The 19,995-nt window shown below is 36.7% G+C and overlaps 1 protein-coding gene across 1 annotated transcript in view; it reads left to right on the top strand.

Moving 5' to 3' along the window:
* The window catches only part of CEP192 (centrosomal protein 192kDa), a 73,837-nt gene extending 58,497 nt beyond the window's left edge, over window positions 1-15,340 (top strand). Inside the window, exons 37-43 of the mRNA XM_009889084.1 lie at window positions 1,804-1,883; window positions 2,874-2,969; window positions 4,520-4,639; window positions 8,458-8,579; window positions 9,491-9,614; window positions 10,053-10,111; window positions 15,202-15,340. Of these exons, the coding sequence (XP_009887386.1) occupies window positions 1,804-1,883; window positions 2,874-2,969; window positions 4,520-4,639; window positions 8,458-8,579; window positions 9,491-9,614; window positions 10,053-10,111; window positions 15,202-15,340 (740 nt within the window). The remainder of the gene's footprint in view (window positions 1-1,803; window positions 1,884-2,873; window positions 2,970-4,519; window positions 4,640-8,457; window positions 8,580-9,490; window positions 9,615-10,052; window positions 10,112-15,201) is intronic.
* Window positions 15,341-19,995: the final 4,655 nt, after the last annotated feature.

Here is a 19,995-nt window from a genome sequence, read left to right as displayed (position 1 = left end):
AGATGTGAGAAAATCTATCTGTATGTAGCAGAAAAATAAATGTTCTTCCTTAAGACAATAGAAATGTCAGCTGAGTCTGGCTATCCTTGTATTCTACTTAATAACTGAGAACACTGTTGATAATGGAGTCTCAAATCCACAGTCTGTGCTTTTAATTCCAGTAATGCTTAAAATTTTCCAGATTACTTTGTGAAACTGTTGTTCTGTTATCTAGATACCAGATGTTTTGGTAGTGCTTAGTTTTCTTTTCTATGTAATGATGATGGGGTTTTTTTTGGTAACGATTCACTGACACTACATTTTTATTTAACAGACTTTAGAACTTTCAAGGCTTAATTTATCAATTATATTTTTTTTTTCACTACACTTAAGAAAAAGAAGTATAATATAATACTCCTTTCCTTTCCTATTTTTGTGAATGTCCCATATAATGTATATGTAGCTAAACTTCCTGAAGTGCTACTCTAGACTGAGGTAGTATTACAAACGTCCTGTTGATTATTGGCAAGAGGCACATTTCAAGGTGTGAAATGCTTATTGATACTGTCAAAGTTGGGATTTTCTGATAATATCAGTAGTTATTATCCTTTCTGCAAGTCAAGCAAGTCAAGCATAAGCTTTTTATTGAGGTTTTGTGTGTATATATAGACACACATATAATATATATATATATATGTATATGTCATGGAATCATAGAATGGTTTGGGTGGGAAGGGACCTTAAAGATCATCTAGTTCCAACCCCCCTGCCATGGGCAGGGACACCTCCCACTAGACCAGGTTGCTCAAAGCCCCATCCAACCTGGCCTTGAACACCTTGAACATCCCTCTAGGGATGGGACAGCCACAAGTTCTCTGGGCAACCTGTTCCAGTGCCTCACCACCCTCGGAGTGAAAAATTTCTTTCTGATACTTTGTCTTCCAGTTTGAGGCCATTCCCCCTCATCCTGTCACTACACGCCCTTGTAAAAATTGCTTTTCCAGCTTTCTTGTAGGCCCCCTTCAGATACTGGAAGGCTGCTGTAAGGTCTCCCTGGAATCTTCTATTCTCTAGGATGAACTACCCTAACTCTCTCAGCCTGTCTTCATAAGAGAGGTGCTCTAACCTTCTGATCATCTTTGTGGCCCTCCTCTGGACTTGCTCATATATATACACATATGTATGCTGAGTAACAAATCCATACTAGGATGAGAACAGATTTTATTTGATACAACTTCATTTGGTTGGTCCCAAACTAGAATAGCATCAGTGTTTTTTCCCTGAACAGTCAAATAGTATCTTGGGAGACAGTTGGGTATCTTGTGAGGGGTTGTATTTTTGGTATTTTTTGTATACTGGTATATGAAGGTATCTGCCAAAAGTCTGAATGCAATAAACTGAGATTGTTGGCAGTCACTAAGATCTCTCTGCTATTAGTCATGTTCTGGATTTATAAGAACCTAATTTCCTACTACCAGTAATACATTCACATAACATTCTTTGATATGCTTCAGGTTTATTTCAGAGGATTGTCTGTTATTGTTTTAAAGGTTATTGGGGGTGAGATTTAGGTCTCACTCTTGTTTCTTGTAAGCATCTTCAATATAATTCTTCACTAGAAGACTTTACTTTCAAATTTGTTTTGTACAAAAGTTCAAGAATTTTATGACAGTGTGCTTTGAGTCTGCTCTTGGAGCTGGCATCATGAGAACTGTTTCCGTTAAACTTCTTTGTGTCTTCAAACATAGTTTCTAGTTAAACGCTTTCCACTAAAGATACTTGAGTAAAGACATTTAATGTATTAGTCTGATATTTCTCTTCTAGAGAGTTACCTGGAAATGGAGAATAAAGGGGATGAAAATGTGAAGTGGCATTTGTCATCTTTTGCACCACCCTATGTTAAAGTGAGTGAACGCTTGCATTTGGTAGTTTTATGCAAATCTCTTGGGTTTTTTTTTCCTTCTGTCTTCCTGCTGCTCTGTCTGTCTTCTTCCATCCTCTCAAGAAAGAATATATATTTGAGCATGAACTCAATTGTGAAATTTCTTTTTGCCTCTGTCCATATTCGTGAAATGTTTTACTCCTTTTTTTTTGTTTTTATTTTTATTTTATTAGAAAATAAAAACCAATTGTGAAATTTCTTTTTGCCTCTGTCGATATTCATGAAATGTTTTACTCCTTTTTTTTGTTTTTTTTCTAATAAAAACTGACTGTGAATCAGTGCTCTGTGGGACTATTTCTGGCTCACTTACTAGCTTACAGAGTTTGCTTGTGCTTATCCAATATCATCATCCAGATTGCGTTAAGCAATTAAGCATATATGAAAGATGTGTCCTTTTTGGCTCCAGAATGCTATATTTGCCTTGTTTTGAGACTTGTGCTTCTGGAATTATGCTGTATATGGTATCTCTGTAGGTAACTTAAGTTAGGTCAAGGATATTTGAATTACACTGCTGTTGCCTGTGCAGCTACTGTAGCTGTACCATTGATATTTGTAAACGATTCCCTATTTTTTTGATAGTCTGAAATGCTGTGATGGTTACTTTGATTTTATGCTAGAATTATTATGGTCTGTCTTGAAACGATGAAAAATGGGTATGTAGCACTCTTAGATGTAGCCCTGAAGACCAAGTATGTCATGTTCCAGCCAGTGCACCACCTCTAAACTGGAAGTCAGTAGTCATGGCGACTGCATAAATGTTGTAGTAGTTTTAGTCTTTATTCATTTGGTTTTGGGGTGTCAATATTATTTGTTCACTTGAAAGCACCTTCATTGGCTGTATTTTCTTCAGTCCTTTGCAAGGGTGGTGTGTGGGGGTGTGTATTGTGGTTTGGTTTTTTGTTTGGTTTTTTTAACTTTTCTTTCTGAGTCTGACTTGTAACTTTATTTGCAGGATGTGGATGGAACTGGGTGTGTTTATAGGGTAACTTACTCCGCTTTCAGATGTTCGCGTATTTCTGGTACTCTTGAAGCTCATGGAGAAGAGAAGGTAAACTGACATTTATAAATCTTTCAAGCATATTAGTGTATCTCAATTGTAAAATAGGATCTTACATGAGAAATTCTCTGAAATAACAGTTGAGTTTTTGAAGCTGGTGGTACTTTATCCGATAATGATAAAAAGTCGGCCTTCCAAAATTGGGTTCTGGGGTGTATCGGGTATTCAGTATCTGCTTGCCACAGCTGTTATAATGTCAGCTGAGTTGAATATAAGAATTCATGCAATCTGTATTTTTACTTTGACATGTTGGTGGTTTTGGTTTGTGGGTTTTGTTTTTTTAAAGATAAATTATTCTAGAACAGAAAATTGTTTTAAAATGTTATGTAAAAATCCTCAAGAAAATCACAAATAATACTGGGTTCTTATGAAACTGGTGAGAGAACTGGTTTCCCTGCCTTAGAAGCAGTCTTGTCATATTTGTTCGAGCACAGTTGTCTGTTCCTAAAGTTTTCATTTGAGTTACAATTTTATCTCCTGGCCAGTAGAGGGTTTCATAACCACAATTATAAAGCACATCCAAGGACATACTGAATGGGTTTCTGTGGGGCTTTTGTCCCTCACCTTCGCCCTCAATGCTACTTCAATTTTGTCTGTTCATCTTCATGAATAGATATCTTTTAATCAATATGGATTATTATGACATTCTTTAACTACATTATTTCTATGATGATGCTATTTGTAATCTATTTACAAGACGTAAGAAACTCCTGTCCAGTTTCATAGTTATTTCGTGATATTGAAAACCATTATTTGAATTTAAACAATTGTCTTTGCATTAGCAATTCTAGTTCAAGCCTATTTGAATAACATTTACATTATTGGCATGTCAGGCTGTTGGCTGGAGCTGGTAAGGTACAGTGCTATCATGGTTTGCTGTTTTTTTTGCAGTGGGTATGACAAAATTTGGCTAGTAAGATAGAGCTGCAGTGATCTATTCTAATCTGCTGCTCCCCTTCTCTTTCGTCCCCCAACCTCAACTCTGAAAACAATGCAGGTTTACTCTTGAATTAACGTGGTACAGCACCATACAGAGACAAGCCTTTATTACATAGGTGACCTTTAAGTATGATGAAATGCATAGCCTGCAAGTTGGTTTAAATTTCAGGCCTTCTAGTAATTGTAGCACAGTGTGCTTACAGACTTGGAGCTGGAGGAATACAACTATTCACAGCTTAGCTGACAGACGAAGGAAGATATTGCTGTCTTTCAGCTGTGTGTATTTCCCCTCCTGGTCCCATTCTCTTCCATTTTACTAATAGAAATAATTGTGCAAGCTCTTGCTTACTTTGCTTAAAGCAGATTAGCTGAACTCAGATTTTGTTCAAGATCGCTTGCACAACGTATTTCCTCAGAACTTTCTCTCTTGTGGGCAAAGGAGGCTGAGCTGTGGTGTTTTCTGCAAGATGACCTGTGTGTGGAATGTATGTTCTGTAGTGTGTAAATTTTGTTCCGGCTTAACTGTAACTTTGTGTAGGTAAAATTGTGAAGACTAGATTATTCTAAGAAGCTTTTACAAAATTTTTCTCTTGTTTTGGTAGGTTGCTGTAATCTTTTTACCTAGAGATAAAGGGGATTATTCCCAGTTCTGGGACCTTGAGTGTCACCCAGTTGAAAAACCTAGTTGGAAACACAAATTAAGATTTCAGCTTTCTGGAGCGGTGAGTATATAAATGGTATAAAAGCTGTCCTGAGCACATTTTTTTTTAATATCCTAATTTTACTATACAGTACTCTTTCTTATATCCACTGGTGTATTCTGGAAAAAAAAATAATCCTGCTGGTATTTTTGTTGGACTAAACTGTACTGTTTTCCTAATGTTACAAAAATACCTTTTTCATGTTACTTATGTGATAATGCATTCTCTTTTGCCATTTAAGATGTAAAATTTTATTTTGTTCAGAGAAGGTGGAGACAAACTTGCCTTCTGTGGGAATTGTTTCTGTGGATGCAGATTTATTTGTACCAGACACTTAAGTGGATTGGTTTTATTTTTGTAAATAAAAAGCAAAGTAACTGACCTTTGTTCTAATACGTAACTCAATGCAATACTGGAATTTTCAAATATCCATATTGGAGATATGGATGTGTCTCTGATAGAAGCTGTTTGAGTATTTTATCAGAGTAACAACATAGGTGGGGGGTGATTTTTGAGACTTGTACATGGGTATGATTGGATTTGAGCTCTTCTTCGCTGCTCTTGTTCCTCAGCTTGAACTTTATGGTGAGGCTTGGAAGGGAGGAGGTTAGGAGTTAGAACTGATTTTTCTGTGCGTGCTGTCTCTCTCCTTACCTTGCTTTTAATCCCTACCTCGCCATCCATACAAGAGGAGTCTACATAGGACAGAGAATCTATGACTACTAGGAAGAATTGATTCTAGTGATTACTTAACTGAGCTGAAGGTGAAGAGCTTTGTATGTTCAGCATTGTATGATTGCTGTATATATACTTTGCTCTCCTCTCCAGAAAGTTCGACTTGATTTTTCTGAGAAGCCCAGATAAAGATTTGGATGTTTTTTCAGAGTACCAAGTCTGTTTTGGTAGTAGGAACCTTACTTACCCTTCTTGTCAGGGTACCTTACCTTTTATTTTGTAAGGTCCTTGTTCTTCCCAGTAGTTAGTTGTGTTGAAAGGGGGACTTGTTAAAAAAAAGTATATGTTAAATGGTATGTTAAAGTATATGTAATTCCTTAAAATGAGGAAAAAATTTCTGTCATTTGTCAATTTAAAGCTAGCTGAAATTGAGAGAAGATTAATTCTTTATCAGAAATGTGGAGTTTAGAAGAATTCTCTTCTTAAAATGTTACTAGTTGTCAGGGTTGTGTAAATCTTTGAGCTCACAACTTGATATTAATGTTTTTGAACTACTGTGTCAGATTTGTTCCTCTTGATTCTTTTCAAAGCTGTTAACAATTAGATCTTTCCAGCATCTCTTTGTGCATATGGGAAAAAAAATGTAGAAAATATTGAAATATGTCACAATCATTTTGAAAAAGAGTTGAAATGGAAATACTCTGTTTATCAACTAGGTAAGGAACCATACATCTGTTTGGAAGAGGGGTCAACACAGAACCTTTACTTAGATTGTTGCAGCTTTTTAATCAGGTTGACTTTTAGTTGAGAAGACAAATCGATTTTGATCCGTAGGACATAATAGATTATGAGTCTAGACTGTATTACTAAACTTTGGAAAGGACTTCGATCTTGCTGGGTTTGCCCAGGCAGAGGGCTACGGCTCTGGTTAATGTGACTTTTGATAGAATGAAGTGGGAAGACTGACTGACTGTCATTCAGAGTGACTTAGTGGTATTTATTTATAGTACCACTTCAAAAGAAATGCAAAATTTGGAAGAGCTCAGAAAAGAAATAAAAGAACAAGATGAAGTCAGGAAAACCAGTGGCACTTACCACTTTCATCTCTCCCTGAAAAAAAAACGATTAACTCTGACTTTGATTATCCTCTGCATGTTGTTTGCAATCCCCACCACTGGAAACCCTAGTCAGGGGCTCAGAAGATCACGTCTCCAAAACTGATCCCAGAGACAAAGAAAGGAGGGATTCTACACGTGCTTTGTAGCCCCAACCTCTCAGTGCTGACCATTCAAACGTAGTTTTTTCTTTTCCCAAGAAACATTTTTAGGCTGCTATCAGGTATTTTTCTAAGATCATTGAACTAAGAATGAGTTCCATCATTGTGCACAAAAGTCTTGGACCGACATTTCTATCTAATTATTGGTCCCTTCTGGGTGAAACGGGGAACTAGCAAGAACCTACCAGAAGACTGAGGCAGCACCTATGTTCTGATTGCTCCTGTAGCGCGTAGAAAGTTGAGGACTGCGTAAAGAATCCCTGCTGTTGTTTGAAGATAGAACAAATATTAAGTGCATACCTTTTTTCAATTTACATGGTCTATGTACTTTAGCTGTGTAACCATGTAACTTTTTAATGTATCATTTTGCAGCAAACTGAGCTTAAGTTAATACTTAACACAAAATATAGTGCTAACTAAGAATTCTAATTTCATTATTATTATCAGCAGTACAAAGCTTCATCTTCTTTGGATATCCTAGAAGTAAGAGGAGGAAAAGTCTTTTTAAACTCTGGGAGCAAAATAATTCCAGCGTTAAAGCTAAATAAATTTCTATGTTCCTGAGGTTACTTTGGTAAAACAGTGTTCAATTGGAACCATTTGGGCAGTGTTAACATACTGCTTTCATTTGAAACAGGAGAAGTCGGTACAGGCTATGGCAAAGCATGCAGTGCTTCAAGATGCCCTTATAAACCTCGGGGGAGCTTCTGATTGTTTTCCATAATGTGCCTTATTCTCATGCAGTAAACTTGTCTTATTGATAAACTAGAATTTGAATGATAGCACTGAGACATGACACCCATCATTTTTTCACTACTTAGAAAACTAAAAACCCTTGAAACAGGACACATGTACCAATCCTTTCTTGTCTTTATCTGTTGGGTTCTGCTATGGTTCATGGGTTATTTGCAACTGAAAAATATTCTTTAAAATTAAGTGGGTTTTTTTGGCTGCTGCTATTTCTGACAGACTGATTAGCAGCTCTTTCAATAGAAGAAACGAATGTCTAAAAGACAAGTTTGTCATAGCAGCTCTATTGAAAATGAATCTATTTTTTTAATCTTCCCTGCATAAGGGAATCAACTGCTTGTCTAAAACATCAGCCCCATTTCAAAAATTGTGAATATATTGTACAACCATAAGTATAGGAGGTTCTTTTGGTTCTTTAATTTTGTTCAAGATGTTGTGACCCAAAGGACTCCAAACAGTATTGGGCTGGATTTGTTAAACAACACAGAATTTTAATTTGGTTATTTGGTGAAGTATTCCCTTAGGGTGATCTGGTCTCCTTGTGTTAGAGTACACTGAATGGGGGTCCTGATGATAGTAAGTATTTTGGCCTAATTTCTGAATGTAACAGTTACCATGTATGGCATTATCAGATTCTATTTCTCTGGAGAGATCTTTGAGAAGGGTGTATTGTTCGTAATACAAAATTATTACAAAGCTTTTTGCTGTTGTGAGAATTCAAACTATAATGATAACTTACACCTTCTTTCCTTCTTAGCAGTTGTTGTTTAGCTGACTGCTGTTCAGGAAGCATATGGGCAGAATATCTGCAGAGGAATTGTTTTCTGTTTTGGCTTTTAGTAAAGTCTTCATTGCTAGTAGCCTTCTTGAGATTCCACCTGCACTGCTGGGTTGTTGTGAACAACCCACTGCTGGTTGTTGTGGCTTCTAACAAATAAAGCATTCGTAAGACACAGAAGCCTGTTGAAGTATTCCTCCTAAATCATTGCTTCTGTCTCAATGATCCAGACTCTGCTGTTCCTGAAAGATTATACTTTAAACAAAATGTCTTGGATTGGGGAAGGGAAATGACTTACATACTTGAATGCTTAGATACTTTTGAATGCAAGTTCAAAGACTTCTTTATTTTTCCCAATAGGGTACTAAAACAGAAAATGAAACTTCAGTTGTGAAAGCTTCTGCAAGTGCCCTCACAAAAACTGAGCTTCCAGTTATACCAGAAATGAAGGTTTACTCTGAAGCACGTCATATTAAAGCAGGGTATGTATGGACAAAACTTGAAACGAGAGAGTCTGCAGCTGGGTGAAAGGAGAGGGGAGGAAACCAACAAACCCAACCCCACAATGAAAACCTTTTTTACCATAAGGACAGCTACGTGGTGGAACAGGCTGTGCAGTCTTTGTCCTTGAGGGTTTTTGGGATCTGATAGGACAAAACACTGAGCAGCCTGGTCTGACCTCACAGCTGACCCTGACTGGAGCAAGAGGTTGAACTAGAGACCTCCTGAGTCTCTACTGACATGAATTATCCTATGATTCTACATTAGAGTAAATAGCTGCAAAAAACCAGACTTGCCAAAGCTCTTAAAGGCTTTGTGCTGTTCCATCTCCCATGTTTTTTCTATTCAGTTGGGTTTAAGTTGCTTAACCGTGATTTGCTGTTGTAAATTAACTGGTATCAGCAGTAGAATCTTGTGTATACTTTCTCTATACTCCCCTTTTGGAGACTCTGTAGAACTGTAAAGTTACTTCTGAGAAGACCGCTGTACTGCATGTCTTAACCTTGCTGGTCTTCAGTATTAAGTTGATTTCCAGTCTTTTTACTAGGACATGATGTGAATATGGCAGGGGAGTAAAACATTTTGGTTGAACACGGCATCTCTGAGAAGAGTCTAGTTTTCTAGTAAAGAGGGTGGGGAAAAAATTCGGATTGTGAAAGTGTGTATAAGTAAAAGTACATGTATTTATGCCACAGTGATGCTTTCATTATTCTTTCTGGCTAAAATGCGTTGCCTATAAAATTTAAGGTGAGAGTTGGTGCCTTCAGGATCTTTCAATTTTTTTCCTGATTTAGTCTCAGAAAATACACCTGTTAACTTGAAGTATGCAATCAATATATCCAGACCATATAAGCAGGAAATCTTAATATCTTAAATCCCTTTTTCAAATCAGACAAAATGAGATAACTCGAGGGGTATATGCACCAGAAGACCTGTACACTTTTCCTCCAACTCGAGTTGGGGAATCATGCACATTAAAGGTCAACTTGCGGAATAATTCCTTTACAACACACTTGGTAAGTTTGACAGACTTTATTTTAAATATGTTTTCATAATTCTTTTCAACTGCACTGTTATTTTTACTCTTGGCAGAAGTTTGCAAGAGCATAAGTTTTAGTTTGTTAGTTTCAAAAGTCAATATTTGAAGAATTTTGCTGTCCTGTAGTTTTGCCTCTTTTTTTTTGTTTGACTGAATGGCTAAGTGTACTTGTAATGTATTTGCAACTGAAAAAATAATAGATGATAGTTTGCATAGATTTGGTATTATCCTGATTTATTTATTTTAAACTTCATTAAAATACCGAGATGTGAATTTTTCTTACTGTGTGGGCATGCTTTATTTTTAAACCATGGGTCTGTGTAAAGCTGTATTTGTAAGTGACCTGGTTTATCATAAATTGAGTATGATAAACTTAGATATAGTGTGCTTTTAAGCATTTTGTATTAAATTGCAGCTGAAATTTGTAAGTCCCGGAGAGCCTTTCTACATCAAGCACTCAAAATACTCTCTAAGGTGAGTAATGCATATGCTAACATTCTGTCCTAACAAAAAAAAACCCCAAGTAATTCAGTAAGATAAATATCTTCTCTATATGTACAGTGCTAAAATGTAGATATAAATATCCAACATTCTGGCTGTCTTGTTAAAGGATTTTTTGGGTTTGGTGTTTTCTTTGGGGTTTTTTTTGGTTGGTTTTTTTTTTTTTTTTGCACTAAGCTGTACTCTGTAATCTTGGTTAGAAGCAGAATGAGCCCACAGTTATTTCTGCATCTGCCAATTTCTTCCCTGCAAATTGTTTCTAACAGGCTGCTGCTTTTAATGCTAAGCCTAATGCTTCATTTAACCATTTGGCATGCTGTGCACAATCAAGTCATTCCTTCCATTTATACTTTCTGCACAACAGCCCAAGCAAATTGCCTTCATCATGTTTCTAATTTGACAAACCTGCAAAGCTGCATCAAAGATTCTCTGCAAATAAAAGGTTTGAGCAGCCAGTGGAATTGCCTGGTCATACTAAATATTTCAGCATATTACCTGCAAAACAGGAGTTTTGAAGTTAGTGATAACAATCCCTCAAAATAAACCCAGTCATCTATAGAGTTCATTACAACAAGTATTTGACAGTCCTATTAGTCATCTCTTCAAGAAGTATAGCATCTCACGTGCTCATCTGTAACAGTGGGATTGTCAGAAAGACAGAAAGGTAACCATGTCATTAGAAGTTGTACAGCATACATTCTCAGTGTTTAAACAGGTGCCTGTTGTAAAGACAGGGAAACTAAGGGTGTACAGAACAGAAATTGTGAGCAAAATCAGAAATGGAACTAGATATACTCTGGCTTCTAACCTAGTTTTGTGTCTGCCAATGATACTTAGCATTTATTATGAAGACAGGGCTTTGGTGCTGTTAGCCACAGGTATTCAAGGTATTCTTAAGGCTGCTTTTCAGTGCAAAGTGTTATAAGTCCACTTCCAGTGGAGGAAATATTGGAGTTCCAGTATTTCTGTTTAACTGGCATCTTTTTATTAAATATATATCAAATCAGATGGCACAGAAGGGCTTTTTATGGAGGCAGTGACCAAGATAAAATCTGTCCAAATAAAGATGACTAACTAGATCTGTCTGAGGCTGTACAGCTGCAGACAAAGGACAGGATGACTTGATTGTCCTTGGGGGGGGGGGGGGGGGTGGAAGAAAACTTCTCTGGAAGACATTAGATATTTCAAAAATATTCTTGAGGAATGCTGTAAAAGCTTTTTGGTATATTTTCTGAGAGAGGTGATAAACTCCTATTGCTTTTATCCAAAGTAGAGTTAACAAATATAAAACTCAGCCTGTCATTTCTAAAGGTTATCAACTGAATATACTGCGCTTTCTAATAACATTCTAAACCCTTTTTTTTCTAGTCACTTTGGCTGTTTTTTCCCCAGTTGGAAATATTGGCCTTTCCTAGCTTGTTTAAAATTCATTTACCTGAAGTCAACATAGTTCTCTGAAGACGCTCTCCCATTTAAGAGCATAAGCACAGAAGAATTACTTGACTTGGATAGATGCTTTTAAAAAAGTGTTAAAAGAACTTCTTCAAATGGCTTTTATTTGAGAACAGCATCAAGGAGAGTTTCAAGAAAGCTAGTGTTATCTGTTTCCATCTAAACTAGATTAACAGGAGATCTTACAAAGTAATGTTCAGAAGTAATTGGATAAGAAAATTGTTTGCAGGAACTTGGAATATTAGTCTGTAAGTGAAAGTGTGAAAATAGAAAGTACCACCTACATATATTCTTGGATCAAAAAAGTGTCATGTAGTAGACATGGTCTGTTCATTTGGCCCTCTTCACTTTGAGGGCCAAATTTGAAAGCAATGCTGTGTAATCAAGTTTCAAATCTGAATAATGGAATTGCAAGTTCGTATTTGTTTTTAGTATCAACAGTCTGGCCTTCAGAAGTTGGTATGGTTGCTTGCCAGTTCTTGTTCAGTTGGCTGTGTGATCACAAGTACCAATACTTAGCACTGCTGGTTTCTTTACCACAGTTTGCTCAGCTGAGAGTAGTAATGGGCTGTATCCAAATACCGTATTTTGCAACCAAAACTGTAGTGAAGAAAACAAAAAAAAAAAGGAATTTTAATAATCTTTACCAAATATCTTAAAGCGTGTATTTTGTTTTTTTTAACCACAGAGATGCCATTTAGCTAATATTATAAGTCCTGCAAAGAATAGGTAGGAACTAATTCATTCTGAAATTCACATTCAAAAGAGGAGTTCTATTTGTTGACAGAGCAGAAATTTGTACTGGAGAGAGAGTGCCTTTAACAAGATGACTCTTAAGTGATATAAGCATACGGATGAAACATTGAAAACCACTTGACTTTTTAAAAACCTTTGGCTAAGTTCTGTTTCTAGAAGGACTATCACGTTATGTCTAACTAAAAAAAGTTTGAAAACTAAGGCATTTCTCTTGTATTGCCTTCAGAAGCCATCTGAAATAAGTTGATTACAGGATAGTATATACTTTGGATATTATTAAAAGGTAAAAACCTGTTTTTTGCTTGACTAGTTATTTTTGTTTCCAGTAGCCACTATTCTGGGCGTCGGAGGTCACTATTGATGATAGATCTGGTTACTGTGGCTTAGATGCAGCTTACCCACAGTATTCCTTTTAAACTTGCCTATTGCTGCTGTTGTGTTCAGAAGGCTACAATATTAGTTTGTCTATGAAGTAGGCTTCAGACATACCTGACTTTTCAGAAGTACCACTTGAAACTGATGCAACAACCTGTAGAGGCCATATAGTATTCATAGACTGAGTTGCAGGCATAGTGATAAGTTTAAAGTAAAACTTTTTATTAAGAGAAAAACAGTTAATTGCAGGGGAATTCTGGTTGTCTTGATGCTATTCATAGAATCATAGAATGGTTTGGGTCGGAAGGAACCTTAAAGAACATCTAATTCCAACTCCCCTGCCATGAGCAGGGACACCTTCCACTAGACCAAGTTACTCAACTGGTCATCTTCTTGACAAGTTTCTGGCTACTGTACAGGAGAAAAGTCCTCCAGGTTACTTCATTTCTAAGAATTTTTATGCTACGTGGTAGCCCAAAAAGCTGTTGTAGCTAGAGTCTGAACTTTCCCATTTTGTTAGTTGAAGAAAATAAAAATAGCGTCTTTCCCTTTGGATAAGGAAGCATGACAATTCAAGTGTGTTGAGCCTTATCCTGATTGTGAGAAATCAACTGACTGCTCCAAAACAAACTCTAAATAATGTCTGACTAATTCTGCTTTTAGAAGAGAACTATGTGTATAGCACCAACTAAATGGACACCTGAATTTAGAGGTCAAATGGAATTGAATATAGCTGTCATATGCTAAGAAACTGTGCTCTGCCTCAGTATCAGCGAGGCCATATAGTACACATTGTGGAAATCAAAATTTGACAGCCAGATGTTGCCATCTCTTTAAAAGAGATACATAACTTACTGTTAATTTTTTTGATAGTGTAAGTTTGAGCTTGGTTATATTGTTTTTGAGTAAGTGTTAGGATATGTAAGGAAGCACACATGTATTAATTTAGAGATGATGATATAGACTTGTACATTCCTCCTGACTTTCTATTGAATTCACTTTTATTTTTGTAAATTCTCAGGTGGCTTGGTTGTATGCAGCTTCAGACTCTATTCTTACTAAAATTTGTGTTTTCTAATATAATGCATCTGTTACAGATTAAACAGTTATACTGATTTTCTTCATTTATAAAATGGACTTTTTAAAATAAAGCTGAGTAAATATCTTCATCTCACATTATAGATAGAGACAGAGCGTGCCAGGTCTATTATACAACACTTGGCAATCAAGGATTAGAAACGAAACCCTGATCTGGCTGTATTCCTTTACTATATTGTTGATTGTAGTTCAGTACTGCATAAGTAGTACTTTTGTTTTGTATTAACCCAATTAAAAAAATACAGTAGCATACCACTCTTTATTCTGAAAGTTTGTACTCTTAAGTTACTTAATTGACCAGGATCTGTCTAGAAAAAAAAAAAAAATCAAAATACATTTGCTAGTGTAACTATTTTAGCACTAAGGATGATACTAAACAAATGAGGCTGGGATCAGGCTTCTATGTAGGGTCAATATTATGATTTCCAAATGTAGGGGAGGGATCAGAGCACAGACTGATTATGATGGGTTGGATTAGTGTAGAGGAAAGGAATGTGAAAAGGTAGGAACAAAATAAGAACAAGCAGGGAAACTAATATGCCAGAGGACGCTGGATAATACTACATACTGTTAAGGGGAGAAAAATGAAGCTACAATAAAAGAAAACAAGCTGTCTCTTCTTTGTCTTACTAAGTGATGCTGTTCATTTTTTCCTTATTCCAATATGTGCCTGTTACTGTTACCTGTCTGTTAGTGCTGGATCTTTCTGTTGGATGCTGTGGAACCAATAGGCTGCGACTCAGCATTTCCAGCTTGTTGCTTGTACAGCTTATATTTTTTTTTTTTTAAATGTTCACTCTAGGCTTTTGACAATTAAGACAACCACCCATTGCATCTTTCTATGCAATCTGAATAGTAGAGGAATTATATAACCTAAAAGGTGTAGTGTAAAGCCTTTAAAACACTGTTTGAGGATGGGTGTATTGACTTGCAATAACTCAGCAAAATATTTTTTAATGTGGAGGCAATTAGAAGTCATTGAAATTATTTTACTAGCTTCAGATTGGTGGAATTCCCAGAAGAACTGGAAATTTTAGGGTACTTGTCATGTGACTTGTGGATGGAAAAAGTGTAGTAACTTTGCTCTAAATATAGTTTATGCACTGTGAATATTATTGCAAAAAGGCAGACCAAACTTATCTAGGTAAACTAACAACAATAAAGTTTTGTAGTACTTTGTATAATCAGTAGGAAATAATTACTTTTACGATCAAAGTTCCTCAAGAATAATAGATAATCAAATCTATAAAAATAAACTTGATGATCCAGTGCACATCCAATATATTATTTTGGTGAAAATCAAAACTAGACAAGAATTTGTCTATCTGGTAGGATTCACTTGTTTATTAACAATGAATATGCACATAATTACCTTTTTACAGATCCCATCATTACATCAATGTGCCGGTCCAGTTCAAGCCAAAGGCAGAAGGAAAATTTGAAGGTCTCTTTGTTGTGCTGACAACCAAATATGGCTCAGTTAATATTCGACTATGTGGTAAAGCTATTGAAAAAAAATAGTCAGAACAGTTTTATATTTTATATTCAAAAATGTGCTACCATGTTTCCATACTAACATCCTACTTGTTTTGCCCTGTGATGCTGCTTTGATGGAAAGTCTTCTGTAAGATGAATTATGGTGCTTGTTTTACAAATCTGTTTTCATAGTAAAAACACTGAGAAATAACATTGTATGTTTTAAAGTTATCATGTTCTAATTTATCTTTCTGCACTTTTGTTGAAAAGGGAAGTTTTCTATTTTTGCATTTATTAAGAATAGCTAGATACTGATATATTTTAAACATTGTAAATACAGAAATAAAATCTACGTGTTAACAGTTGATTCTACCTGATTTCTGGTTTTGGTTAGAGGGTTTCTTGATGTAGGTATGGGATCAAACTGCCTGCTCTTAAGCAATGCTAGTTTTTCTGGGGGAGCTGGGGAGCAGGGGGAGGGATTGCAGTACCGAAGCTGACCTGTTAATGTCCTGTCTCCATCTGGTAAAGCTGGAACCAGATTGATGATCTGACAGTCAGCCCGTAGCTTTTTACATGGTTCAGTGGCAGGCATAAGCATTGTTTTAAACTCTCAAAATGTGAAAACAGTGTAAATTAAACATGAGCAATACTGCTTTCAGCCCTACAGAACAATTCGTCTAACCTAGTATTCTGCCTCTAACAATGGTGAAAAGTTGTTGCTTTGAGACATGACATAAGCCTGGCTGCTGCCTTTAGTTCACTTCACTTGCATTTCCTCAGCATCTGCAGTCATTGGATTAGGGAGGGGAGGTAGATTCCCATCTATCCCTTTTTTTTCCGATTTAAGGACCTGTTAGTGAATTTATACGTTTACCTTTTTGAACCTTTTTGGCACTGTGTTACCTCAGCTTCATGTGCCAGCAAGCTCTAAAAGTTCACTGTGTGCTCTTCTAAAAAAAGTTATTTTTTGTGTGCTAAAATGACTTCTTTGTATTTTTATTGAGTGCTCTCCAGTTCTTATATTGTAGTATTTAATGAACAACAGTTTCACAATCAGCTTACCCATTGTTGCCATGTCCTTTGTACCCTTGCTATTTCGTTTCTGTAGCATGGAGCTGTATGTCTGAAATCACCTTGAGGTAGCAATGTAGCTTTTTGACAGCATAGTTCTATCATAGCATATGTACATTATTCAGGTTGGTAGAAGTGTGAGTGAGATTCCTTTCAATGTGAGATTGTTTAACTGCATTTTCAATCAACTGAAATTTGAAAAAACTGGGAGGAAGAACCTGAAGTACCCAGTGCATTGCCATTGATACGTGCCACCAGTATTATGTTTAAAGTATACTAAAGCTGCTGTTTCTTCATAAAACCTCATTGCTCAGCAGTCTGGAAACCAGGAAGGGAAGATTTAGTAAAAGAAAGTAAAATGGACATTAGAAGACTTGCCATGTCCTTATTCTCCCATCAACACGTAAGCTCCTGCCTGCTAGATACTGTGACCTTGTTCCTCCTGCCTTTTCTCTGCCGGATGTTGCCTCCACGTTTCCCTAGTTGATGGGATGCCTGTGTACTTTTCCTGGATATGGCATTGGAGCAGAGGGAGTCTTCTGTCTGCTACCTTACCTCAACAGGCTTGGGTGCTTCATTTGAGAAGGACCTTAGAGTCCAAAAGCCTATGTTGGTTCAGTTTTAGAAGCACAATCAGAAGTCTCTTCCAGAGGTGGAAAAAAGACCGAGCTCAATCTTACTATCTTCAAAGCCTTTGTGTTTCCTGGTTGAATATCTTCCAGCTGCCCTCTGTTCTAAAGTTGTCCTTGCTAGTCTAGAATAATCCTAGTGAGATGCAGGTGGTATGGACTTCAGGTCATTAGCTCCAACAGTTCTACAGATTCTCTTCTGTTTCATGTCATGTGTTAATGTAGCTAAAGTCTTATTTATTGAAGAGAAGCCTTGTGATTTATTGTTCATGGAAGTCATGTTCACTATACACGTACTACTGTAGCAGCTATTCTCTCCCAGTAAGAAAAACCTGACATTTTAATAATCTCTGCAGTTTAGTTTTACATGTTCAACTTGATGGTAGTCTTTTCTGAACCAGTTTCTGGAGGGATTGATTAACCTTTGCCTTTTTCTCAAGGACCTTGGTTTCTCAGTAGAAATTCTTTCAATGACTGTCTGTTAGTAAGGAAAGTGATACACTGAGGAGGAAGGATCACTGTTTGTTAATAACAGCTATGCGATTTTGTACCTTTTACTATCCATTGGGACGTTTTTAGCAGTTTCCACAAGGTTAGGTGACAGTCTCCCCTACGGTAAGATTCTTCATAACTGGTTTCCATAAGGATAAAATAACTCATAAAACACATCCAAAATTTTTATCAAAGATTGATTGTGATATCAGTTCGTTCCAGATTATTTTACCTCTAAATCTTACAGAATTAAACCTTTGTGACTTTGATGCTGGACTGGCTTCTGTTCCTTCTATATTAATAAGACAAGCCTCTTTAAAAAGATGCCTTGTTTCTGTTTGTGCCTAAGGAGTTGAAATGTCTGTCGGTATTGTCACAGAGAATTTTCCTCTAAATAGTTGTCTTTGTGAAAAAGTGCCTTTGAATTGCAGTAAGAAACCCCAATTTTGGATAATTGTTTATTTGGTTTATATTCAGAATTGTCTTTGCATGCCGTTCCGATGACAGGGCTGCTGCCTGGGACTCTGTTCACACTTCTGTTAAGGGCTTTTCTTGAATTCTTGAGGACTGGGAGGAATGGATATGAATTCTTTCCTATATTGCCATCTGGATTGGACATAAGGGAGGAGAAGGGTGCAGAATGTGCTCCTGTGGATACTCTCTGCTGAACTGTGCTTGTGTGTGTATAAGTGTGTAAATATGTTTGCAAGTGATGCTAAATATTTTGGCATCTGTTTGTAGCCCATTTTGCTTAATTCACTTCTAGTAACAATGATTTCTTTGCAGTGTGAAGAGGAAGCTACAGGCTGGTAACTGCATAACCGGACTGTGCTGGACAACATCTCTAGAGCACTTGTCCCAGCAGTTGTTTTGGCTGTTTGAATTATATTGCTATACTTGTATTCATAAGATAAAATGATTCCAGGTGATGTATGAAGGATAGGTAATCTTCTAATATTTTTAGCTGTTCTACTCCTTAGGCTCTTGGTTCACAAATGTTTAACAAAAGTTTCTATTAGTACTATGTGAAGTGTAATTAACAGACCTGCTGAAGAATAAGTTGTGCATGACTTTTTTTTTTTCTCCTCCAATTTAGGTACCTCCATACTGTTTTGGTATGGTTACAACAGTTATTGGACATATTGGCAGTAATTATTATCTCTAGACATGGAACTTGACATATACGGGTAAAGCAAATTATCTCTAGGAAAAGATATGTTCTAATGTGTGCAATGCAAACTTAAAACTTCTTTTAAGGTGTTTTTGGGGGTTGGGTTTTTTATTGATGAGGCAGAAAAGGTGAGGAAGAAGACAGTGCTTCAGTGGAAGCCTAAGTCTTTGACAGAATCACAGAGCGGTAGGGGTGGGAAGGAACTTTTGGAGACCTAGTCCAACCCCTTGCCAAAGCAGGTTCACCTAGAGCAGGTTGGACAGGAATGCATCCGGGTGGGTTTTGAATATCTCCAGAGAAGGAGATTCCACAACCTTTCTGGCCAGTCTGTTCCAGTGCTTTGTCATGCTCAAAGTAAAGAAGTTTTTCCTCATCTTGAGATGGAATTTCCTGTGTTCCAGCCTGTGCCTGTTGCCCCTTGTCCCGTCGCTGGGCTCCACAGAAGAGAATCTGGCCCCAGTTAATCTGATTAATCAGTTCTGGGTGAAGCTTTACCCCAGTAATGATGGTGCAAGAGCTGGAGCATAGCCAGTGTATTTTTACTTGCAAAGTGAGAACATCAGTGGGACTTCAGAAGTCACGAGGAAGTCACTTCAAATTGCTTCCATTACTAGTCCATAAAATGAGACTGCTTCCTTTCGCCATGGTTGCCTTATCTATATAGTAAACTTTTGTAGCCAAGAGTGCTTTGAGCTGTCCAGTGCTTACTATGAAGAAGCCCTCATCGCTGTCTCTGCATCTTTTAGGGATACAGAAAAATAGAACAATTCAGACCAACTCTCAAAGACTGCAAATTGGATTAAGAGTTTAAACCATAATACTTTTAACAGAAGAATGAGAATTAGCTTTGGGTATAATTTTCTCATTTTGGTCATTGCCAGTTTTGAAACTTTTTTCAATTTTCTCCTGTTGTTAGATGCAATCCTTTGGGAAGACTGGCTCAAACATCCCAAGCAGGCAAACTTAAAAAGAAACAAAACAAAAATTCCCAAATGCTGTCTCTGTAATTATAGTAATCTTACTTGTTGGTTTTAAGACCAGTCAGAGAGAAAATTCAGAAATAAATTATTTTAAGAAATTCATTAGGTGTCTTAACACTGAGGATGTCTTTGTACCTGCCAACCTAATTGGGATATTAGTAATCATAATTATTCAACAGCTTTGTAAAGTTTTCACATCATTGACTACAAATGGAGTTATAATACATTCTGTACACGTGCTTCAGTGTGTTTTGGAGATTGTTGCCCTGGCATCTGAAACTAATTAGTGTTCAGAAAACCTAGCAAAGGTGCATATCAAGGCCTGGCTGTCTAGAAAATTACTTTGATCATATA

Source organism: Charadrius vociferus, unplaced genomic scaffold (genome assembly GCF_000708025.1).
Source record: "Charadrius vociferus isolate BGI_N301 unplaced genomic scaffold, ASM70802v2 scaffold65, whole genome shotgun sequence".
Lineage (NCBI taxonomy): Eukaryota > Metazoa > Chordata > Aves > Charadriiformes > Charadriidae > Charadrius > Charadrius vociferus.
This window is presented reverse-complemented; position numbering and strand designations above follow the sequence as displayed.